Source organism: Falco biarmicus, chromosome 6 (assembly GCF_023638135.1).
Source record: "Falco biarmicus isolate bFalBia1 chromosome 6, bFalBia1.pri, whole genome shotgun sequence".
NCBI classification, from domain to species: Eukaryota; Metazoa; Chordata; class Aves; order Falconiformes; family Falconidae; genus Falco; species Falco biarmicus.
The window spans coordinates 65390726-65416721 of NC_079293.1; the positions used below are offsets into that span (position 1 = coordinate 65390726).

At 36.8% G+C, this 25996-nt stretch overlaps 1 protein-coding gene across 2 annotated transcripts in view; it reads left to right on the plus strand.

The window, feature by feature from the left end:
* The window catches only part of WASF1 (WASP family member 1), a 99985-nt gene that overhangs the window by 61409 nt on the left and 12580 nt on the right, over window positions 1–25996 (plus strand). For both annotated transcript variants that reach the window (XM_056344588.1, XM_056344587.1), the window contains exons 2-3: window positions 9035–9195; window positions 20537–20671. In XM_056344588.1, coding sequence (XP_056200563.1) covers window positions 9063–9195; window positions 20537–20671 — 268 coding nt within the window. In that variant the 5' untranslated portion in view covers window positions 9035–9062. The remainder of the gene's footprint in view (window positions 1–9034; window positions 9196–20536; window positions 20672–25996) is intronic.

Genomic DNA, 25996 nt, shown 5'->3' on the forward strand with positions numbered 1-25996 from the left:
TTAAAGATTTCTGTTTAGAGGTAGCCGTATGTCTGTGCATGTATGTAATACAAAGACATTATGCATCTTTCATGGTTTTTAAATGAACTTCTTCAGAAAGCTTACTAGAAGTGTAAGTTCAAGGAGTCACTATTTTTTTTCTTTATTAATAGCCTAACAATAAAGTGCAATGTAGTTCCACATGATTTATATATTTCTCCATTAATATATGGACACATATGATACATCTTCCCCCCCCCCCCCCCTTTTTAAAGTAAGGTATAATTAGAGCTTGTGCCTGTTTGGGAGCAATTATTCTCATCTTTTCTATGAATTATTCACAAAACTTTTTTTTTTTTAAGTTTTCACTGTAGTTTAATACTGTAGTTTCAATAGTGGAAGGAAAAAACTGGTGGTTAGTATTTGGTGCCCTTAAGATTTGTATTTGGAGTTGAAGAATGCAATTATGTTCTATTCAGTTTCTGATTGTTTACTGTTTTGTAAACTTGAAATATCACAGGTCATGAAGGGATTGGATCTTAATATATGTAACAAGTTTTAGTTTACAATTCTATTTCTCAGTATCTGTAAAGGAAAATACCAATTCTAATGCCTGGAAATCTTTAGTGGTTTTTTTGTGTTTTTTTTTTTTTTTTTTAAATATACTTAGGGATATTTATAAATCAAATTTTATTTTTCATGTGTTCGGAGGGATGTGGTGTGGTGGTGTTGTTACATATATTTTGGAAGTAAGTTGTTATACCAAAAAAATTTCACTATCATTTTTACTTAAAATACCTAATGTGAAGGAAATTTCTAAGTCTAAATGTTTCTTGCTGTAGACATGTTAAACAGTGTCATGTCTAACTTAGTTCATTGAATTTTGTGTATGAGCCAGAAATACAACTGGCTTAGTGCCTTATTGCCCCCAGCAGTCTGTTGTTCAGGGTGGGTAGTGTTGAACCTGATTTTTTTCAATTTTTTTTTTGTTGCAAGAGCAATTAGATTAAAATAGGTTTTTTATTAAGACAAAGAAATGTTTTTACCATTCATAGCAAGACGCAACAAATAACTGTAGTTATGGTGTCTGGATTTTTCTTTTGCTGTAGATTTGTTACAGTTGATATGAACAACTTACATTTAAATGACCCCGTAGCAAGGTAGAAGCTGTTCGTAGTGGGGAAGAACGAAGGAAGCAACATGGTTAAAATAATCCATACTTAACAAATTGACAAATCAGTAGGTACTTTTTATATTCCAGAAATCAAAAGTGAAAACAAATGAAAAAAGTTATTTAGCCTTATAGAGAGAAACTTTCTAAAAAAGCAGCTGTTTGTAAGCTGCCATTCTCTGAATTGTTTGTGTTTGAATTCCACTTCACTAATAGGAATTCAGCTTTACCAAAGGGATGAGGTTTGCAAATCCACACGCTGTTCATTTAACCCTATTGTATTTTGTACCTGTGTTGGGAAAATGAAACCAGTATTGAGCTGAATATTCTCTCCTAGGTTTTAAGGATGCCTTAGGTTTTTACTCTGTACACATGAGCAGAGTGAAATCTTTCATTAGGGCTTGAGGGGAGGAGAAGGCTGTGTAATGATGGTGACAGCCTCTGTCGTCTGCATTCTGGGACAAGAGGGGCCAGTGGCAGCACAAACAAAATGCAGGTGGGAGGAATTTCAGACAAGTGTCTAAGGACCCTGAGAAAGCCCAAAGCTATATAGTGGGTTGTAGCCAGAGACAAACTTAAAAACATCTTCCCCAACAGAACTGGAGTGGTATGGAAGCTCCGAGGGCTGGACTCACTCAGTAGAAGGTGGTTGCTACCTGCTATGATGCCGTATTTTTGTTACAGGTAGCTTGTTGACTCGATGCAGATTGCAGTGTTTTACTTACGGAAAATACAGTTGCATCCTCTAGAACTTGAGGTAGCCCATGTAGTTATGAGTTGGTATGTCAGCTTTATGCCCTAGAAATGTTGCTGCTGTTTCTATTAATGAAGTTGTACTTGCTGCATCGATAGTAGGGGGTCATATTTTGTGGTATTATCCATACTGACAATTCTGCTGTTGCTGCCATCACCAGTCATCTCAGTGACAGTAACTACTATTTTTTTGAAAAGCTGATTTTTTTCCAGCATAAAAAAATTATTGCCCTTGTTTTCATTTGTTTAGCTAAATAAAGGTAAAACTTAGAAATCTTGGCAATGAAGTAGATGTAGCTGCAGTTTGTGTCTGTAATCAAAACCATGATTTCCAAAAGGTTTTTTTCCATGTACTTTGAACATGAGTGTGCCTTTGTGTGTGCTGGTGTGCATGCATGCATAGGAGAGAAATTGTAGTCCTATGATACACATCTGGGAGAAAATTGGCTGGATGGTAGTAACTGAAAAGTAATTTTTTAGTACTGTCTGTAATAATGCCTTGGAGATTGAGTAGAACTCAAGTCTTACCCATTTTTGTGAATCTGTTGTCTCTTTTCTGCTTATCTGACGTGACAGATGTACTGAGATGCTTACAGGTTGTTTTATAAGAAAACAATAATTGTCACAGGCAGCTAAACCAATACAGAAGTCAGTCAATATTAAATACAGAATAAAAATTACAAATTCCTTGTAAATACATTTTGTACTTATGAGTTAGATTTTTTTTTTACAATCTGTTCATTACTATTTTGCAAATCAAATACTTCCCTATACAGTGTTAGTGAGAGAGACTTCTGTGGCCCATTGACATATTAATCCATCCCTGCATAATGTTATCTTTAGTTCAGCAACAGAATATTTAGAGCATGAGAGACTGATATTGGTATTACTTGAGGAACAGTATTTTTTATAGTTGTGACTACAAATACAATACATATTTTATTAATTACTCTCTGGTTTAATAAAAAACAAATTATCAACTTATATAGCCTATATAGGCACTGCTCCTTACGTTGACCAAATGTATAAAAACTTTTTGGAACAGAAAATCTAGTATAGATCTTAAGATGTAAAGGATTGATTTTATACTCATTCTTATACAGCAGTGATGTCAACATCAATTTCTAGTAATGTATTTTGGATTTATTTCCTTTGACACTGCTTTTCAGTTACAATAAGGTCATCTTTTCCTAGTCACTTGCAGTTAGAAAATCTTTTTAGAGTTGCAGAAGACTGAGATTTGAGGGAATTGTTCCAAAAAGATCTTTCATTCTGTGACATGGTTCATAACAGAAAGGATTGCAAAACTTGAATTTTAACAGATTTCTGTTGAATTGTCAATTTAAGCTGTCAGTTGTCATCTTGTCAGTTCCAAGATGGATCCTCTAAGGGGTGTTAATTGCCTTTAGAGTTTTAAAATGGTTATGTTGACTCAGCAGTAGGTGGTAGCAGCCTACTTTCTTGAAGGACACCATACTGTTGGTGTCTTGTTTTTTCCTTGAGTTTTTACCTGGGCCTTGGATCTTGCAGTGAGAGCTGGAGAGAAGCTGCATGAAGTCTTTGTACATTTGCCTTTTCATAGTAGTGTATTACAAGATCCTCATCTTTGGATTTTCTGCAACTGGTACAAGATGATGTCTTACAGTATAATGAAAAGAAAATTTTATAAGAAGGTGAGCTTGTTTTGTTAACTGATACAATTCTGATTTTACCAGAATCATTAACATGTTTGAGGATTTTTATTAGCTGCTTTCATTCTATCCCAAAGTCTCTGTAGTGTAGATGTAGTTAGTACATGATTTTGTAAGCAAATATAAAACCTATTATATATTCTATTTCTCTTTCTAAGGGTGGGTGGGGGAAGTGTTAAATTGATTGTTGTGTTTCAAACTGTGGTGTGTGCTGCCAGCAGCTAGAACGTGATCAATACATGAGGCATATGAAAGGCATTGCTGTTGCACACTGTTAAAGGAAAATTACAGGAAGTATGGTTATATTAAGGCATAAAGATATGCTATAAAAATGGCTGGAATGAAATTTAACTCTGTGAAAACAAGGGCATTTACTGTTGCATTATTGATGTATCATATAAAAATTACAGATTAATGTCTTTCATTAATGCTAAGAAAATAATGTCAAGTTTAGTAAAGGACAAAATGTAACCTAATCAGAAGTAAACATCTGCTAAAAAAGACATGTGATTGTGAAATTTCATTAGTCTTCTGAAAGTAAAACTGAAGTATAGTTTAATTACCAGTTAAACCGTTGGGCAGGTTAGTTTTCCCCACTTTAATGTTGTGCTTTCATTCCTACTTGTCTTGCTGTACGTGCTAGAAAACCCTGAATCATTATTGTGACAACTGACATTTCAAATTTTGCACAAGCTTCTAGTAAGAAATGTAGCATCTCTCCACACATCTTGCAATTCTGAATTTTTTCTACAGGAGCGTGTTGAAGGGAAAATGATGGCTGTTTCCTATGCCAGTGCTCCCCAGGGCCTTCTCTTGGCACCAGCTGTGGGGTGAAACCGTGCTGGTGGGAGCCGTGGGAGCCACACGGTGCCTGCCAGGGCTCGGCGTGGGTGCCAGGGCTCGGGCAGCTGTCTCGGCTGTCGCCAGCAGTGCGTGAGAAGTACGAGACAGAGATAGAAGAGTATGACCCATAAGGCCCCTAATAGCTGCAGAGGGCTGTGCGGCACACTAAACAACTTGCTGTTTGAGAAGTGTGGTCAAATCTCGTTAAGGCTGTTCTTCTAAAAAGGTATTAACTTTTCATTAGTGCCGTTGTTCTGTGGTTTTTTAAGTAATAGGAATTAATTGAAAAAGCAACTGGAGCAGTTTTCCTGGCTCCTAAAAAATCATTTATCAAAGCATGATAGATTAATGAAAACATTAGACAGTCATTATGTACACACATTCGTATTCTCTACTCATACAGCGTATGTATGGGGAATGGGGTTGTGCCAGCCATTGTGCAACTGAAGTAGCAGAGGGGTTTGTAAAGAAGATTAGAGTTGGCTTCTCAAGTGGATTCAGAGTGCTTCAAAGGATGCATAGGAACTGAGGGAAAAGAGCTTTCAACAGTGGCTCTGCGAAAGAGATCAGCATCTCTTTGTAAAAAGGAGTTTCATTTTAAGATCAATATAAAGCATTTCCAGTTAACTCGAGTGTAAACTAGTGCTGCTTCTGAAGAACTGCCACAAAGATCTGTATGGGACAGTAGGGAAGAGGAGATAGTTGTGTGTGAGGACTTCTTTCCCTTCCCTGCGTTTCGGGCTGGGGAGCAGTGGGGCTGAGGAGAGAGCGAGCTCAGACCTGTGCCGCGGGAGGAGAGCTGTAAGGCGCTGCGGAGCTGTGGTGTAACCTTTCAGCCTGGGGATCCTCTCATGCACTGACAAACTGCTTCTCTCTTCTGCCTGGTTGGGCTTATGAACAGCTTTTACTTGGAAGCAGCATGGTAACAGGATTTTATGATCTAGGAATGAATTTTTCCTTTGCTGCCCAAGTGGCTTGGGTAATGTATGTTTTGGGAGCAGGGGTGGGTGTGTCTGTGTTGGGGTTTTTTGGGTTTTTTTTTTTTGCTTTTAACCTAAAAGATACACTAGATTATAACTGTCTTTGTTTTTTTCCTCTTTCACAGCTCTAAAGCTGCATAATAAATAGTGATTTCCAAATTTTTCAGCTCTCTTGATAAGAACTGCATTAGGAAAGATCTTTTATAGGACCGAAGAAATTGTTTGTGTACAGTAAAGTTCTGTTTGCTGTTGCACACCTGTTGCTCCCCCATGCTGGGATCGCTAAATACGATTGGGGAGGAATCATCAAGACCTTCTAGTGGTTGCAACAAACTGCAAAGAATATGTGGTCCGTAGTGGACAAAATACTAGCAGGTACTTTTGTTGTGTACAGCATCCTGTGGCAGTGAGTTTCACAATTTATTAAACATTGTGTGAAATGTTTAATTTCACTTTAATTTTCCTTTGCTTTAAGCATGTTTGAGTGATACTTGCCTTCGTTGCCTCCTTCTTCTTGTTTTGGTGGGAAACGGAGAAATACACTCTGTTCAGGCTTTGCATAATTTTCAAACATGATGCATGATTTGGAGGGTGTCAGTTTTATCTTCTGTTGTTTGTCTCCCAAGTTTATTCTTGTTTTAAAGCTGTATCTTTTACCATACTTACTATTCCCTCTGCTACCTTTTCTTGTTATACTACATCTTTGGGTAGGGCAGCCACAACTGCATTATTCAGATACTAGAAAATGGTATTTCTGGGGTTTGGAGAGGAAAAAGATCAAAGAGTAGATTTTCTTCAAATTCTGGAGAGGTCAAAGCAAGAAAATTTGCATTGTCTTAACTGGACTTTTATTCATGTTCAGAGTTGTACATTTTGAGGTCCGGGGAGTTCTGGCTTAATCTCTGCTTGCGCAACATCTTTTATGCCTACTGGAGAAAATGTTTGGGCCAATACTTGTCTTTTCAGCTATTTTGTTACTTGTTCTGTCCTAAGGACAAATGAGACTGGTAGAAGGCAGTACACACTCAAAACACTGTTACTTAAAATCTAGCGAACAGTTGGCTGGAATTACTTTTAAGAATATTTTTTTATTGCTATTACAGTTTTCTAAAGAATCTGTCACTTAAGCATCTGAAGCTTTGTGATCTATACATGCTATAAATCGGGCAGTTCTTTTCATGAGTGATAGAAAATCAAAGACAGAGAGCAATATCATTACTTACTAACATCTTGATTATTTAAGAAAACAAAAGAAAAAGTGCACTAGCCAAAACCCACTTTCATGCTTGTTATTTTTTTTACCTTTATAAGCCATATATATATTAGATAGAAATAAGGACTATATCAGTTTCTTTCATGTGTAGATGTTTACTTTTCTGTGATGTTTCTTTACATACTTGTTTGGACTTCTTTTTAAGACTTACCTACTGTGCTGCTTATACAGCAGTATCACTAAAGCAGTAATCAAGAAAGGGCTTAACTCTGGAGTTAATATTTAATTGCTTCAGTAGAACATTGCTCACATATCATTTGTTGAGTTTCTTTGACAGTGACAGAATGGTTACTTTATTTTCTCTTGGGGAACTGCGATAACAAACCTGTAGTTAAAGGTTTCTTCAGGGTCTTATAGCTGGGGGGAGAGAGGTTGCATGTTCCTAAGACAGCAGAAGCTCTGCTGGTGAGGTCTGTTTGATCTCTCTTGCTTCGTGCTACACCTGTGTCTTATACCAGCAGGTCTAAGGTCTCACTTTATAGATGCTTGTCATTGCTTCTATCTGAGACACTGTTCAGATTTGCACTTTTTATTTCATTTAGCTTGTATGTAGCAGCTAGCTTTTTAGTACTTAGGTATTTAGGGACTAGAAAGATTTGGGGTATTCCTAGAAAATAAATATAAAAATCTGTTCTTATACTTTACCCCTATGCACACTTCTGTAATTTTTACTGTTAATATTGAGAAACTTAAGTACAAAAATTTATCAGCTGTATAGTCTTTCCCTTAAGCCAATGACTAGAAGAATTATTTTGTTGGGTTTTATTCCTCAAAAGCATAAATTATTTTTGATTTTTCTCTCAAGAAGTTAAAGGTGGTAGGCATAGTGTTGAAATGCAATGAATCACGTCTAAGCAGATCCTAGAAACCCAGAGGTGTTTCTCAGGTAAACTTAAAGATCCTGCCTGGGTCCCTCAGCTATGAACGCTGGCTTCAGTGAAAGAATATACTCCCATGAGAAGTGGCAAGGAGAAATCTAATCAGTCTGCAAGAGGAAAATACTCCATTACAGTCGTCTTTGACTCTTTTAATTCACTATGCTGTTCTAGGTCAGCAAAATTTCAGCTCTACCACCATGGCTTTGTGTTATTCTTATCCAAAAAATCTCTGCATTTCGACCAAGTAAGGATAACAATGGCTAAATACATACTGTAGCGAAGATGCATCCTGTGGTGCAACACAAAGCCCTAGCTGTTCCTTGCGAACATTTTGTGGTAAAGTTTCTAAGCAGGGGACAGATGAATCTGTGGCAGGCGCTCTGGCTGATGGACAAGGACTGCAGGCTGTGTTGCAGAAAACTTGTCTGCCGTGCTGTCTGGAGAAAGTGTAATCTCTTCTGCAATGGGAAGGGAGACCAAGCTGTACCAGTATCAAGTGTATCCGTTCTCTGCATGTCAAACAGCAGGTTTGCATTTGTCATTCAGAGTTTTACATGACAGATGATGGAAAATTACAGAATTTTAGGGAATCCATTTTTTATGAAGAAAAGTTTTAGTAGACCAATCTTAATAAGCAGCACTAATAAGACTAAAGAGACATAACTTGCCCCCTGGGAAACTCCTTCCATTCAGTGCCACGAGTACAGAAAATTACAGGCCTGGGATTTACAGTCTGAGGGGATCCTTACGCTGTCTGTAGAACTAGTAAAGACTCTTGATCAATTTAACATGTGTGGATCTGGAAAGGTGTGGAGGGGTGGCATTTCTGAGTGGAGGAGGACTTTGCACTACAACTTTCCTGCGGGGACTTTTGTATTTACAAGGTGTCATCTTAGCTGAATTTGTCAGTAGCAGTGTAGATGGAAGGGAAACGTTCTTTTTTCTTACTTTGATTAGGTATGATTTAGAAGTAATGTTTAGACTAGAAGGGTGACTCCTGCTAGTAACATGACATGAAATAATGAATGGATCATATCTACCTTTCTGCTGGAATAGGCAACTAGTTTGACTTTGACTTCACAATAAACAGAATTTGTTGTTGGACTTTGCCTGGCCTGAATGAGGAAGTAGTCCATCAAGAAGGAAGTCATTCTTTAATGATTTCAAACTGCAAAGACTTGCCTGTCTTGTTTTTTTTCAGGGCCGGGAGGGGGGAAGAAAAAAGCATTAACTGTAAAAAAATCACTTGTCACTTCACTGGCATCTGAGTCAGGTAAAGGTTTAAAGCGAAAGAATGAAAGTCTTTCATTGGGCAAAGAAGAAAATATTTATGTACTCTGAGCAATTAATTCCATCAGTACTTTGGAGGTATTTTTATCTTGTTAGGATTAGTCGAATTTACTTTAGACATCTGAATTTAAAATATAATTAAACTTACAACAGTATTTTGTCTCCTTTCTTCACAGGTTTGCTGGTCCTCTGATACATTTCAGAATGCCACTGGTAAAAAGGAACATAGACCCCAGGCACCTGTGCCACACAGCTCTGCCGCGAGGTATCAAGAATGAATTGGAATGTGTCACCAATATCTCCTTGGCAAATATAATCAGACAACTGAGTAGCCTAAGTAAGTACATGGTCCCAGTAGCTGTATTTAGAACTAATGCATTTTACAGTCACAGTTTTTGTGGTTGAAGTAGGAACATCTTTCCAAATTCTCAGTAGAAAATCGTGGGTGAGCCTTGCATGTATTCCTTTGGTGGCTGCTGACTAGCATGGACTTCTGTGAAAGAAAGCTAGGAGTATTTCCAGCAGCACATCTTAAAACTGTTCAGCCATATATTTCTGTTACCAGTGGGATATGACAGAAAAAGCTATCTGGTTAATGAAGTCAGTAATTGCTAATCTTAGAGCAGTTCCTGAGTAGGGAATATGACATAATGAGGAACATATCACTGGTTGCTAAGTTCTGTTAACATAAACCCTTGGTCGTGTTGTGGTCATTCAGAAAAAAAAAGTAGTTGCCTTTTCAAATAATAAACCCAGTAATGTAATTATCATGTAATATTTCAATCAGGTAAAGATTTTTCTCCCGTCTGTCAACAATTTTTCCCTTAGTGCATTTGAGAGGAGTGAATACTTCTCAAGCTCTAGAACTCTAAAGGGATTTTTCTGAAAAGGCTCATGTCTGGATTATTTTTCCTTCAAGTTACAGCAGCTTTAAAAAGTTGTCAGATGAACCAGCATGATAGCATTTTGAATTTCCCATACTACAAGTGCTTTTTAACCACTAGGACATTGGTAAGACTACCAACATACTAAAGTATGAGTGTATATACATCTACAATGTGAAAAGCTTTTCAGTTCTGTCAGTATCTTACAGTTATAGGTGATGTAGCCTAATTCGTTGATTAGATTAATTTGATTATTGGTTTGATGGTATACTGTATGGTGACTGTTTTGGCAGCCTTTCAAAGCTGTTAGGGTGCTATTAGGTTGAAGACTCTTAATTGAGGACACTGAATTATGCAATGAAGAGGGGAATGCTTACAGCACTTAAATATGAACATTATTAGTATAGCTGCTGCAACAGCAAGGAAAATAACTTATTTAAATTCTTTTCAGTGAACCAAGAGTATATGAGATTGGGATGCAGTATAGGATCACCGTCTGTGGTCTTGCTTCATTCTAACAAAAGCTCTTCTCAGACTCGTGTACTACCCTCCTCTTCCAAGTCACTCTTATTAATACTGCATTCATTTATTTTAGTTTGCTTGTTTTAAAATTGTTTGATTATATACTCCATCTAGGGGAATTTCCTTTCGTAGGTGACATACCAAATTTACATTTGATATTTTCATTTGGAAGTTTCGTTTGACCTTAAAAGCCAAAAACCAATCACTTGGGTTTTCAATTTTAAAGAACACCAAGTTCTAACTCAGCATGTGGTCTCAGTACTTACCTGTTGAGATTCAGCTGCCTTCACTATGTTTTCTTGATACACAGAGCTTATGCCAGACATTGTGTGTACAATTGCTCAGGAGGAGGTCAGGATGAAGCAATAGTAGAACAGAAAGAACTCAATTAAAGGAGAAAAAAGGTGTCAAAAGAATATTTATTGAATGCTGCCGCATTTGTTACATGCCTTGCCATATATGCGTAGCACAGTTGCAGAGAGGTACTGTCAAAGGAATGTAACTAAATATGTAAACTGCCTTTCTGTAAAAGGAACATGGTTTTGCATGAAGCTTGCATGCATGGAGATGAGCCCTAAATTAGCTGTTTTCACTTGAGAGTTCTGTCATGAACTTGTGACTCACAAGTCAGTGGTCAAAAAGGTATGCAATGTTGGAAATTACAAGGAAGGTAAAAAAGGACAGAAAATGCACTAGTCTGCTCTGCAACAGCAAGCCCAGAATAGGTCATTCAGAATTTTTCTACAAGTTAAACACTGATGAGCAGGACCTGTTATTTCAGTCATTTGTTCGTTCCCTCCAAATAGCATTATGGTGTTGGTAGGTTTTCTACAGGCAATGCTTATACCAACTGAAGTAAGGTTTTGTTTTATACTGTGTGTTTTTTACAAAAGAACATTTTTACCTACAATTAAATAGAACGTTTTACAAAATAGTCCTTATTTCTCAGCAAGGTTAAGGATTGCTCTATAAAAATGGAGATCATGTTACAAAGGTATGAGTACCTGTGCAAGTATTTTGTTCCAGAATCCTTCCAGCTTTTCTGCCTGTTTATGCTAGCAGCAGTACAAATTCAAAAAGTTTTGGGAGTCCTAGCATGGGAATTTTGTGTCTCATGTGCTTAAACCCAAATAACCAGTCTTCACTTCGTGTGTCACTGTTAATGGTGTACAGCAGGGCCCGCTGACATGCAGATAAATTTTAGTAGTTGCCTGTGAGTCACAGCCAGCAGGCATGGTTTCGCAGCAGTCCCCTGGCAACCAGCTTCTCTGCAGTCCTTCCCTTCTTGTTTTCTGTGGAAAATGTGTACGTTTGAGAATCAGCCTTTAAGTTGTAGACAAAACGAGGCTTCACTCTGAGAGTGGAAAGTGAGTGTTCTGGTAGGGTTTAATTTCCTTTAAACTAGAGCTGCTTTTGCTTTCGATGGTAAAGTTATGCAAACTTAGATGAATGGTTTTTGACCTGATTAGCACTTTGTCATTTCTGCCTCTCAGATTTTTCAATTGCCAGCTCTCAAATAGAGGATTACTCTCCTGCCATTATGACTCTCAAGACCAATATAATTCTTAATCTTTCTTCTGATATATGGACAAAGAGTGCTGTGATTGAATTTGAAGCCTCCAGTAGTTTAAACGATACCAAAAAACCCCATTATTTAGAAGAGCTAAGTGTAGAGTTTTGTCATTAGATCTCCATACTCAGAGATATTAATAATTCAGCTGGATTAGTCAAGCAGCTGGATCTAATGGGGTCTGCTTTGAGCAGGGTGTTGGACTAGATAACTTCTGGAGGTCTTTTCAATCTGAATAGGACTGTGTTTCTATGATCTTGTATGCTATGTGTAAGTAGGACATGCATGCAGAAACAATACCTATTAAATGACAGGAATTCTGTTTTCCTGTGTTTTAATATGAAATGAAAAGAGCTTTACATCAGTATGTCAGCAATAGCTGCTATGTGTCTCCATCTAAATTCTCAATCCTTTCATAGTTTATTTGATGTGTTGCTTTTAATTGTTCAGTTTGAGAATTTTTTTGACCTTTAAAAGTAGAGATGAAAGGAGATTTATTTCTGCTTTGAGTGATAGTTCTTGCCTTTCTCCCTGGAGCATGAAAACACATCAGTCTGTCTTGATAAAACATACAAAATTGCCAGCAAGTAATTTTCCCCCCCCTGTCTATTCCCAGTCTTCTCTAACTTCATAAAAGGATCTGTCTTCTGACAGCTTTTCTTAGCACTGTGGCAACAGAAACTCTGGACAGCAGCAACAGCTGGTTTAGTTTCCTAGCCGTTCTTCCCTGTATTTCTTGCTTTCTGACCGTACCTGCTCTGAAGAAGTGCTTACCTTTTTTTTTCAGCAATGTTGCAGATACATTACTAATCCAGTACTGCCTGAATTTGTATATGTTGGTGTATGTGGGGTTATAGCATTCCAGCATATGTGAAACACAACTGAGAGCACTGTGCAGCTGTGCCATTGTTAGAAGATGGATAAATAGTTCTCTTGTGTGCATATAACTTCCCCATTTTTTTCACAGCTATTGACCAATATTGTTTTTCCTTTTATTCAGCTGTTCCCTGTACACAGAATCTCAGTACCACATAAGAAACCCAACTGATGGGTTTTGTTCTTGGCCCTGGTCTCTGACACCACCATCTGAAGAGGAGAACATTTCTCCTTTTGAGTACGTTTCTTTAATGAATATTTATATTGTAGGCATTCAGAACCAGAACTTTTATTCAGTCATAGCAGGATGTCATTTCCCTTTTTTTCTTCTACGTCTGTATAAAGAAAGAACGCTGCATAACTGTGTTTGGTAAGCTAGAGTACCCTTTATGTTAAGTGACAACAATTTTCAGTTAAAGTTGAACGTTCAGTAGCTTTTCCCCTCTTTCTGTCTTTCTTCGTACTGTTTCCTATGTTTATCATGTTCTCCTAGTTATTTCTTTTCCCCACCCCTTATTTTGTTTCATTTTCAGGAGTGAAACCCTGACTTTCGAGTGTATTATTTCTACACACACACCCCTTTTCTCCCCCTCTGAGACACTTTTAACTTTTCTTCCTTATTTTTTGCTTACTGTGCCATCCTCTAGAGGTTTTTAAACACTGCTCATCTTGTGAGAGACGTTTTCTCACCTCAGGAAAACCTTCAGATTGCCACGGCTTAAGGTGTTAACATTCAATAAGTGGGAAATGTTTCTCCAGGAATACTTATCAGCAAGGTGTCTGGAGGCTGCAATTAATGTTTAGAACCAGGCCTTTTCAGTTCAAAGACCAGCCTCTCTCTCTTCATCCTGTTGGGACAACATCTTCAACATGTGGTGAGGCCCCTGCTCATTATTTACTTTATTGCAGGTAGGTCTGCCGATCTGCAGCTGAAGCTTCAGTCACTGTTCCAGAACCAGCAGAATCCCAGCAGGTCCTGCCCTGGGAGTCCTCCTTCTCACTGTGCTTACAAGCATATTCAGTATTCTCTCTGAATTTTCTTCATTAGTTATCCCTCTTTCTTCGTTATTACCATGGTTGCCAGGGAATGCTTTCTCTAGTGTTCTTACGCACATGGGGTGAGGGAACTGATGGACTTGAAAACTAAAAGCTTACTCAGCTTTTCAGAGACCCCCATTCTCTCAAAGGCTTCTAATTTCTTGATGTTGTCTCCCCAGCAGTGTCAGTACTGGCAATGCTGTTTTGTGTCCACCTCAAATGCTAATGAGGGGATGAACAAACGGACAGTAATTCCTCATTGAAAACCACTATGTGTTAGCAGAAAAAAGTTCTACCTGTCCTTAATTTCCTGCCTACACAGAGCAGTGAATTCGAATGATATTAAAAAAGGAAAGGAAAAACAAGACTTCCCTGTGAAATGAACTCTAGGACTGGTGCCTTCAGGTTCAGTGCTCAAGCAGTCTCTTTCACAGATTTCTGAATGGATAATCTCAGCCAGTTTACTTGATGGGCTCCTCAGTTTTAGATAAGAAATGGTATCTCAGACCTCCATGACTGGAGATTTTTGAAGGCTGACTTTTTCTTGGATGGCAACAAGAAGCATCAGACGTGCTCCAGAGATGGCCTTTAACAGAGTTTATTTGATACTTTTGATACCCTCATCAGGTTGTCTGATAAATGCCTGGTTCAATATTGCTGGCTAAAGGAATCAAGTTGTCTCTTCATTGCTCTGGTATTCCTGTTACAGTCCTTAAATCCAGTCCTTGTAGACTGCCCTTACACCTCTGTGATGATAGATTTCTAATTAGCATCACTGAACTAGATTTTGTAAATCATTTTTCAGTTTGCTCAGCCATGGCTGCTAAAATTCTCAAGGGTCTACCAAGATTCTTATCTCCAATCCTTGGACAAAGTTCAGTCTCCTAGCTGCTGAGCTGTGAGACTGAAATGATCCTGATGAGAAACAAGCCTAGAGTTTCAAGTGAAACTCAGATATACCTTGATTTTTGCTAAAACATTAAATTAAATAAAATTAATGTACTGAGGCTCTGAAGCTGAATCAACAGGCAATGGATATGTTAAATTATGGGTCAGAATTAATGGAGGAGGAAAAATGTATTAATAGACTTAGGATAAATTTCTTATTTTGCTGCATAAATGGACCCTGGTTATATATTGTTAGGGCTTATGTGGTAACTAATTATCCTGAAAGAATATTTTCTAATATATACACTGTATTGTGTAGGAAGGAGCAATTCAGCAGTGAATAATGTAATTTTGCATAGTGTAGGTATATTGGGAAGGAATTGTGCAGCAGGACCATGAGACTGGTTTTATGGCTGCTTTTGTTCTGTGCTGTTATTTTTTTAGAAAATGTTCTGGGCAAAAATATTGTTTAGTGTGTGAATGGTATTGAAATAATAGAAATCAAGGAATGATAGCGTATAGGTAGGTAACAGACTGAATTCTTAGCTTATTCTTTCTGGGATTTTGTCAATTTCTACATCTTTTTTACAAATCAAATTGCCAAATCTATGTTTTTAAACTGTAATAATATTTTGAGGTTTATGTATTTCAATATGTCAACATATTTACTATTTTAATATTAAAATAGCATTCAATAATATTTAATTAAATAACAGTTTTATATTGCATTTAATAATGTCATGACATATTTAAAATATATTAAATATTTTCATAATTTAATTCCAATTATAAGTATGTTGGATTAGATTTTGTTTGTGTACGTGTTAACCCTGCCACTCCCCGCTGAGCTCCAGAAGCTTAACAAATTAGTTAAGGCTAAATTAATTAAGATAACACTTCTGGCAACATTGAACAATTGTCTCATTTTGATTGTCCCACTTGATGCATCTTGCATTGGCCAGAGATTTGCCAGTCATCCTCCTGAAGTTTCCAAAACCGGTGCTGGTTTATGGCATTGAGCGCTTTAGGTGCTCAATTTGTTTATCCAGATAGCTACTTAAAATCTAGATCATGGTTCCTAGAGGCTGCCATAACCAATCTGTGGGGTGCCGTTTCCAGTTTAGATGCAGTTGAATGGTTTGGAGTGTTTGGTTGTCTTTGATTTTTTTTTTTTATTGTTTTTTTAAATGCAAAAGGATAGTAAAGAAGTGGCTTCTTCCACCAGTCCTGCTTCAGGACTCATGTCCCACTCCTTGTCCGAGAGCCTGTAACTAAATATGGTGTTAACTGATGTAGTGTTATAAAATGATTAATTTAAGTGCCCTTTCCTTAAGTTTTCTAATGAATACAGCATAGAGAATGCTGTAGACAGGTGATTTTAAGGATGGAGTTTCGAGGGGACTGCTAATTTATGCCCTGATCCTGCAGCATGTTATTGTGGTTCTAGGAATTTACAACACAGTATGTAAGACTTACAAGACATCTTTGTCACACTTCGTTTAATTAGCCTGAAATAAGGTTCAGAACCTTGTATAGTGATTGTAGTTGACTTCAGTTCATCTAACATATACCCAGTCCCCCAGCACAAGACACATAACATTTCTTTTACCTTATTACTCCTTCATGTTAGTGGATTGGATAGTTAGGAATTAGTCATTTGTCTAATTAGTCATTTCAATTAGTCATTGAAACCCAATGCTGGACAAATGTTTGAAATTATGGGGGGAAGTAAGGAGGTAAAACAAACTAGGAGGAACAAATGGTGGAAGAGGAGAACTGTAAAACTGCTCGGTCGTTTTTTCAGATTTTATAAGCTATTGTACACTTACTGCCATGGTAATGAACAGGAGTGGATGATGCATGTTTTGGTGGGTTTACCTTTAAAAAAATGAGGAAGGCAGTGAGCAGTATTATTTTTATTTGATTTTCAGCTAGTAGCAACTACCTAGTATTTTCAGCTCATAGGTCTGTTTTAAATGTCAGGAAAATTAATTGTTCAGAAAAGGCTATTAAAACACGTGCACATTCTTGGAGGAGATATTTTATTTGACTGTCACAAAAAAAGGACATTGACTGACACCAGAGGGAGCTGCATTCCTGCATCCCTTTCTTAACGAAGGGTTAATTGTGAATAGAGCCCTTTCAGACAAGAGAATAAGTTCTTAAAAGAATAATCAGGTGAATAATATATTCATTAATTAAAAATAATTAATAATGTATCCTCTTATTTAAGTTAAAAAAACTTGTGCACTGTAAATAAAAATAAATGCCAGTATGATGGACTGAGAAGAACAGCTAGTAAGGTTGGGGGGAATATGACTTGCTTTTTGAAAATAGCAAATTTTGGTATATTTCTGGTCAATTAAGTAAGTTTTGTAAGTACAGTAAAATAACTTTTCACAGACGTTGAAACAATTTATCTGCAGAAGTCTATGTTGTCATTTAATTTAACAGGCAAACAAGATCACTGATCTTTCTAATCTGGTATTACGTATCCAGCTGTGACCAAGATCCTAAGGCATTATGTTAATTGTCATAGTCAACTGTCATTCTCTTGTTATGCTACATGAAACAAGAGTAGAGTTTTTCATCAAGCAGCCCCATAATGATGTAAATTTTCTGAAGTGTTAATAATACTTCGGAATATTCATTCAATATAATGGAATTAATTTTGATTCCTTACTCTTCTAACATATTACCCATAAATTAAGTGGAGTGAGATCAGCGTTGTTTACTAATGTGTTTTATTCTTATACTTTTTTTCACTTACATGACATTTTGTTCAATGTTATCACCTGTAATCCTGTCTTTTGTAATCCATTGAAAATTGAAGACCTATTTGTATAAAATGCACACAGAGACAGTGATATAAATAAACACTGGCTTATAAATGTTGTATACACATATACGTTCACATATAGTATTCTTTTGAACAAAGCTGTGCATTTCACTAAAAGCAAACATTTTACTTTGTTTGAAAAAGCATGCATTTGAATATACTTCGAGCTAAATAAAGAGACTGCCAACGGGCATATAGGTAGAGACATTAGGTTTGGTGTACCACTTCAAACGCAACAGGTTGTTTTCAATGTATTTCCCATTGGAGGATTAGTGTTCATAAGCACAGGCAAATTATTCCTTGCAATATGTTTGTGACTGTATGCAACATAATGAAAATATTTTTGAGACAGTTTACTTGCAATTGGACCTCATTAATGAGGTAGGTGATTTTTAAACCTGCTGAAGTGAGGTGGATGTGGATAAAACAAATTTGTAGCCTTGAAATACACCTGCAAAGGGGAAGTTACTGGATTTGAGAGCCCTGCAATTTACTTTCTATTCTATACATTGAATTTTACACTTTATTTTAACTTGCATGTGTCTTAATATTATGTGAGTTGTCCAATTAAAATTAAATAATATATCTGAATATAATAATTACGTGAAATGCATTAAATTTTTAGCAAATACATATTAAAAGTTCAGTAATCTTGCTCTTAGTGGATCACATTTTTAAGTAATTTCTCTTGCTTCAGATACAGGTTAAAGAACATAAACTTTTCAGAGTTTCAAGACATATATTAGAAAGTCTTATGTTAGGTGAGTTGCAAGCTAAGTAGACTTTACTAACTTTCCATCTCTATTTTACTGTGAAGTGGTACTTAAAGACAAAGGTTCTAAGAATGGCTGCACCTTTGATCTGCTTCTGACTGTAGCTAATAACAGATGCTCCAAGAATGACAGCCAGGCAAGCATGTATGATACTCCTACTAATCTCCCAGCCTCCAGCTTTTCAGTGTGGAAGCCTCTTCAACCAGCTGGGGTTTCTGTTTTACTAATAATGCTCAGTGTGTTTCTTTTCCGTGATTGAGTATTGTTGGTGAACTTTAATCTCATTTTTTTCAGGTCGTTTATGGGTGTCTTGAACAGCATAGGGTCCCGTTAGAGAAATCTATGAAAACTCACCTTTCTCAGCTGTGAAGACCAGTGATTTACTCCTGTCCTCTGTTTTGTACCTTTTAAGGAATTATTTGTCTGTGCCATGTTGTTTCTTTTTTGTGCCACGTCTGTTAAGTTTTCCTAAAAAGCTTTGATTAAGGACTTTCAAAACTCTCTTGAAATCTAAGTAAGTAATGGCTCTCTGTGTGCTTATAGACCCTTCAGAGGTTTCACTTTACAAAAGCTGCGTTGTCTATTTTCCAACAAGTCATACAGGTGTCTGCTAATTCAGTTTTTCATAGTCATTTATACTAATTTGTCTGGATTTCAGGCTAACAGGCCTGTAGCTCTCAAGATGTTCCATGAAAAAATTTTGAACATTACTGTTGTGCTTGCTACCTTTCAGCAGAGACTTACAAATCGTTACTGATACTTTACAGATCATTTTTTCCATTTAGTTGTGTAATTTTTGTATCATCCCTTCAGGTTTTTTGAGCCTTCCACAAAGAGTTCTGGCATGAGGGTCTCTCAAATTTCTTCCACTGAATACCAGTGGAAAGTGTTAAACTAACTTATCCTCAGGGGTGTTGTCTTCTCTGAGTACTTTTTATACCCTCATTACTAGTTGGCTGTGCAGACTTCCTAGCAGCCTTTCTTGTTCCTTTGAAGGAATATTTATTATTAGTTCGCTAGCTGTTCCTCAGGCTAGTTTTTGGGTTTTATGTTTAGTATGCCAGAATTTACAATCCTTTCCATTTTCTTAATTTCTGTTTCTTTTTTTTCTATTATCTGTACATTTCTTCTGATAGCCCCTTTTATATTCTGTTGTTTGTAGTCGTGCTGGTTTTCTATTGCTGTTGTCTAAGTCCTAATAAATGGTATGTGCTGGCCTTGTGCTTACTACATAGTACCTTTAAGTAGTTTCCACAGTATCTGCAGGGATTTCATTTTTGTCCTTTTGATGTGTTTATTTTAAAATGTTCTCATTTTTATGTATACCTCCAGATGTATTGTTCACCAAAGGCAAAATTTTCATAACTATCCTTTCCTGTTGGACCTGTCAGAACTTGTGTGCAAACCAGGTAGTTAGGAATTTGTGAAATTCTTACTTCCAAAACCAATGTAAGTGCACAAACAGTACACAAATTATATATGCATGGTATGGTAGAAAGTTTCAAAAACTGTCATGTGGTGTTTCCCAAATGTGGCTACAAATTTTGCTGTGCAGTCTGGTGATCTGTTTTCAGTGGCACTGACAGACTACTTAAGTTGAGTCCAGGGCACATTAGAAGCACTATATGGAGTAATCTGTCTGTAGACCTTTTCTCATGATACTTCAATCTCCTGCTGTTTTGGGCTAAATGTGTAATGTCCATTGAACTGGACAAGGAGAGTCTTCTTTTACTTCAGTCTAAGTTGATCAGTTACTAGAATTTTGATCCTTCAAAGTAGGATTTGTTATTTTAGAGTGTATTTTTTGAATACGCTGCTTCTAATTAACCTGGATGTAAATATCTGATCTTCCGTATTAGAAAGATTAGAAGCTGTGCTTCATTTTCAGAAAAGTTGAGATAAATTTCACTTGGAAAGATTAGTTATTGCTCATACAGGAACAACTTCAGATGCTGGAAATCATCCTTTTATACATATCCAAGCAACTAATCAGTCCCTTGCATATCAGCATAGTTAAATCAGTTTATACCAGGTGAATATCTTCCCTGTAATGTATTAAATAATTTCATTTCTGATAAATAAATTACAAATTAAATATTTAATTTTTAATTACTTTTCTGTAGCATTCTTAATGGGCTCAGTAGGTGCGGGTTGTTACAAACGATACTCATGCATCTTAGATTTACTTAAACAGCAGTTAGAAATCTCTTTCAAGGCAAACTCATTTGGCTGTCTTGTGGCAAGCTTGATTTATTTATTTATTTATTTATTTATTTTTTATATTTCAGGTAAATATGCTGAAGATATATTTGGTGAACTTTTCAATGAAGCACACAGTTTCTCATTTAGAGTCAACTCCTTACAGGAACGTGTAGATCGCTTATCTGTCAGTGTTACACAACTCGATCCAAAGGAAGAAGAATGTAAGTTAACTCTTGCATTTGTCACCCAGACACCACTGATACATGAAATGGAAATTATAATAGTTTAGATTATTCTTGCAGGAACACAGCAAAAAAAAAAAAAACATCATGACAGAGGTCCATTTCTTTTTCTGCTACAGGTTTCTTTTACAGGCTTGAGCACATTTCTGAGCTCAACATTTTTATGGTTACTGAACAGTACTGTTGTGAATTAATTTACATAAAAACTATTACAGGAGTATGTGTCACTTCAGTAGTGTTATGTATTAGTGTTAGTAATATTAATAATACGTATTATTATGTGAATGCTTGGAGATAAGTCTTTACCTTTTTTTTTTTTTTTTTTTTTTTTTTTAACCTTCCTACTAATTTCCATGGAATGCAACCATCTGTCCAAGAAGGGGTTTTACATTTAACTTGTTACTATCTTACTTTCTGTGTGGAGTTACAGTTACATAGCTCCATTTGTTGATGCTGTATGTCCCCTTGGATTCTTCCTAAATAGCTTTAAGTGCTATAAATATTGGTTAGTGCTGAGAAAACAAGTACTTCCAAAGTCAATATGGTATGCCTCATGCCTGTAAGATAGAATTTGTATGGGATTTAAGTGATACATAGGCTTTGTGATGTGATTACATTGACCACCAAATATGTAAATGCCATAAAGCTTTTTTGCCTTCCTGGATATCCATTTGTTACCGGTGGAACTGTGAAAAGTCTTGTAACCCTAAACAGTTTTAGGATGTTCTAGACTCTATGGCTAAGACGTAGAAAGTAGAACAACATCCTATCATGAAAAATAACTTGATTGCTTGTGAGATCCAGTTTTAAAGTATAGAAGGCTGTTTCAGTTCTGATTGTCTAGATACGTCAGTCAGGAAAAATGAAGTGTCAAACCAGGAGCATGGTCTTCAGTCTGTCTTCAGTTACTGACGTGGAAACTTCACTAATAGCAAAATCAAGCTAAGGAAGTTTTGATTCTGTATCTTGCATGACATTAATTTTAGGGCATGTTTAAAAAGACAGCTGTTCACAGCTAGTAGCAGATTCTCCACGAAATTGTGACTTGTGTAGGGGAATTCTTACATTAATGGGATTTTCCAAGTCTCTTGACAACTAAGCATAAATCATACACATACACCTCTTTTTCCAATAAGATACCATGTTTATTATGATTGGATGACAAAAATCCTTCCTGTGTACAGTAGCAAATTGTCAGCAACTGTAATCTTGTAAGAGTGTTTATGTCATTTCGGTGTTTACCCTTGACAGCCTAGTTTTTTGTTTAAATCAGTGGGCTATATGTTGATATGGCATTCCATCTAGTATGGCAACCATTCTCATTTCAGGAAAATGGAGAGACCATTTGAGGTCACTGAGTTAAAGCATCTAAGGATGTTACAGGATAGCAAGATGGAAAATTGTACTTTCATTCAAAGGCCTTTGATGAGTTTCACTTTAGGTTTCACTACTAAATATCCATAGCTATTTGATATTAGAGAATTGCTAGAAATATTTTTGAGTAGTATGTAGTCCCAAATGCACCAGGGGAATAACATTTCACAGTCCTGTGTATAATGTAGCATTTGCTAAACTGTATAGCTAAAGAAAGGGACAGACACTGCAATTAAAGAAAACAGGGCTGAAAAGAGGTCTACTTGATCAAGTCCAGACTGGCTAAGTGTGACTCAAATCTGATAATCCTGAATTTGTCTCTCATGCCCCAAAACGGCAGTGACTGCTAGTGCTTCAGAGGAACACATGCATTCCTCAGTGTTCATGACTATTTTTATTAACCTAACAATATCCAGTCCTTGAGCCCAGTGTTCCTTATTCACAAACATCTGCCCAGAACTGAGTCACCACATGAGGGCAAAGGAGATGAGAGGAAATTTGATGTTGGGCAGTGTGCCCAGGTGGCCCAGAAGGCCAACAGCATCCTGGCTTGTATCCAAAACAGTGTGGCCAGCAGGACTAGGGAAGCCATTGTCCCCCTGTACACTGGTGGCACTGGTGAGGCTGCACCTCGAATACTGTGTTTGGTTTTGGGCCACTCACTTCCAAGAAAGACACTGAGGTGCTGGAGCATGTCCAGAGAAGGGCAGCAAAGCTGGTGAAGGGTCCAAAGCACAAGTCTTAAGAGGAGCAGCTGAGGGAACTGGGGTTGTTTAGCCGGGAGAAAAGGAGGCTCAGGGGGGACCTTATCACTCTCTACAGCTGCCTGAAATAAGGTTGGAGACAGGTGGGTGTCAGTCAGTCTCTTTCCCCCCCGGTAACAAGCGATAGGACAGGAGGAAACTGCCTCAAGTTGCACCAGGGGAGGTTAGATAGGGCAGTAGGGAAAGTTTCTTCCTTCAGAGTATCATCAGGCATTGGAACAGGCTGCCCAGGGGGGTGGTAGAATCCTCATTCCTGGAGGTACTGAAAAAACGTGTAGATGTGGTGCTTAGAGGCATGGTTTAGTGATGGACTTGGCAGTGCTGGGTTAACAGTTGGACTCGATGATCTTAAAGGTCTTTTCCAACATAAATGGTTCTATGATCCTATGATTTCCTTAAAAATTAGGGATCCGGAAGCTGTTTCTCCTTAAGTATCCTGTTTTGGCTTGAAATTTAGAAACTATTCACAAATGGTTTTTAGTCCTGATCTGGGCTAAAATAGCTGGAGGATATTAAGGCATGAAGGTGTGGGGAAAACATTTGGATTTATCTTCCCTAACCCTCTGTGCAAGAATTAAGCAAATTTCAGTACTTCTGCTTAGCTAACAGCATGTGTAAAATGGGCTATACTTGTAAAATGAGTCTCATTTGCTAGTTCGTTGCCAGCAGGCAGTAATAGAAGATTTAATGTGTTCCTTTGGGCCCACACTATTACACAGAGGAAGAAATTAAGATTCATTTAAAGCTAAGTGGCATGAATAAAACCAGCCCAAGTCAGATTCATTGAATGAGGTGCAGGTACTTGACAAGATGTTTCTGGTAGAGTCAAAGTAAGAAAAACCTCTGATTTTTTGGAATAATCTATGTGTTTTCTCATTTTGAATTATTGCAGTATCTCTATGAAAGAATAAAACCAAATGAAACCAAGGCTAGGATTGTATCCTAAAAGAACTAACTCCTGGTGCACAGTCTTTCCATTACAGGAGAATTGCTATGAACTTTGTTTGGTTTGAATTATTACACTGTTTTCAAAATGTTGATTTCTCAGAATTATCAATTTCACATTGTAATTGATTTTTTTTTTTTTTTTTACATTATTCTTTTTACATACATGTGGGGTTTTTTCCCCCTCAGAAGAGATACTAAACTTGCATACAGACAAAAAGAAATCCTCTGTTTGGTAAATTGAACTTTTATTTCAGTTGGGAAACTAGTATATATGTTTTTAAGAGTTATCATATCTGGGGTGTTTTTAGGACCAGGAAGACACATTCTTGCTAGTGAGGTGAACTAAGGTTGACATTTTCAATAGCAATGTAAGATATCCTCATAGGTCAGAAAGTAAAAAGTAAACCTTATAGTTTCTTTGCAACCACTTTTAATTTCAGTATTTACTTTATAAATAACATTACTAAATCTCTCCATATATATGCAAATTGTGTAAGTATAATAGATTTTATTAGTTTACCAACGTTTTTTTGAACTTGTTTGTGCCATTAAGCTTGATGTACAAGTTAATAATTTAATGTCTGTACAAATCTGACAGTTTTAAAAAGGATATTCATTTTAGCCTTTATGTTGTTCTTTTTTGAAATGCTGATGCACAGTACAGCTCTAATGTACAGCGTATTGAAGTATTAGAAAATAGTTGTGTATCACTCGGAAATAAATGGTATCATGGTAGAAGCAGAATTCATAAACTAAGAGTTTATCTGTGTATTCCGGTATTAATTTAGCAGTTCCTTAATATGAACTGCCTAACTCTATTTAAATCTGGAAGTTTAAGTAAATTTAAATAACTGGAAAGGCTTTTAATCTCAAGTGCAGTGTATCACATTCTTGGTTTCTATTGCATTTCTATTACAAATCTGACAAGCAACTTAAAAAGCATAATGGCAGAAGTGCTATGGGTGAGCAGCCTGGCATACTTCAGGAAAGGAATCAAACAATGTTGTGAATTGTATTTCAGTAGGTTTCTGGCTTTGAATACATGGCTTGTTTTTTAGTAAACATTCTGGAAATACTACCCTGTCACGACAAGGATAGTTCAGAAATTCTGCTGGATTCATGCTAAAGAGAGATTTGATGTTGTGCTATAGGCAAAAAAAAAGTGGGGAGAAACCTAAAAAGCTTGATAGCTAATTTTGATCTGTATATTTCTGAAAATGGGAGAGTCAGACAACTTTAAAAGCAGGATACTTGGCCCATATGAGACTTAGAAGGAAAGAGTAGTGAATCCTATTTTAAGGGGCAGCTCACTGTCTAACCTCTGAAGAGGATTTTGGTGGCTTGAGTATAAATGTAATCAAAGTTAAGAACAGGGAGCACATGAAATTTGCGTCATGACCTCCACATGTAGTAAGTTAATGTGGAGGATAACACTACTGTCAATTCATTCTAAAAATTTTCACCCCCAAAGTCAAGTAAAGACTGTTAAATTAAATTGTATAGCAGGTCACTTTTCCTGGTGCATGTCCACCTAATGAAAGTTGGATTTGAGTGCATTTCCCTCTCAAAGATCTGTGCAGATGAGCTGAGCTCCAACTGCTCTATATGCTTTTTCTCCAATTTTCTTAGCCCTTGATTCAATTTATAGCATATTTAGTAAGTGAATGAGTTTTAAATTAGTGTCTGAGGCTTAATAGTTCAGTGGGAAAACCATGGTACTGCATAATTTGTATTTTGTATGTAAAAAGAGGGATCTGGACAAAATGTCATTTGCTAAATAATGTGCAGGTCTTCTTGAGACTCAGCAGCAGATTCGCTGCTTGATGTAGCTGGGTGATTCACATCTTCCCTAATGGGCTGCCTGGGGCTCCCTGGTTCTACACACTGCATTGAAAGCAGCTTCTGAGTCCTCTTAAAATGATTGCTCTAACATTTACATCTTCTCTTTGTTTACCTGTAGTAGTTAAGCTACATATATTCTCTATCCAAAGGGTGTTTGAGCTGGTTTGAATTTTTTTAAACCAGTATTTCAGAAAATGTGAATTTCTTGTGTTGGGATCAAGCCCAAAGGAGAGTAGTTTCTGTTCTGCTGAAGTAGGTAGTCTCTCGTTTAGCCACTATTAAACCTTCAGTGACCAGTCAGAAGTTTTCAGCTTCTTTAGGAACTGAATTGCACAAATCTTTATCTGAACAGAATTTTCAACACACACACACCAGT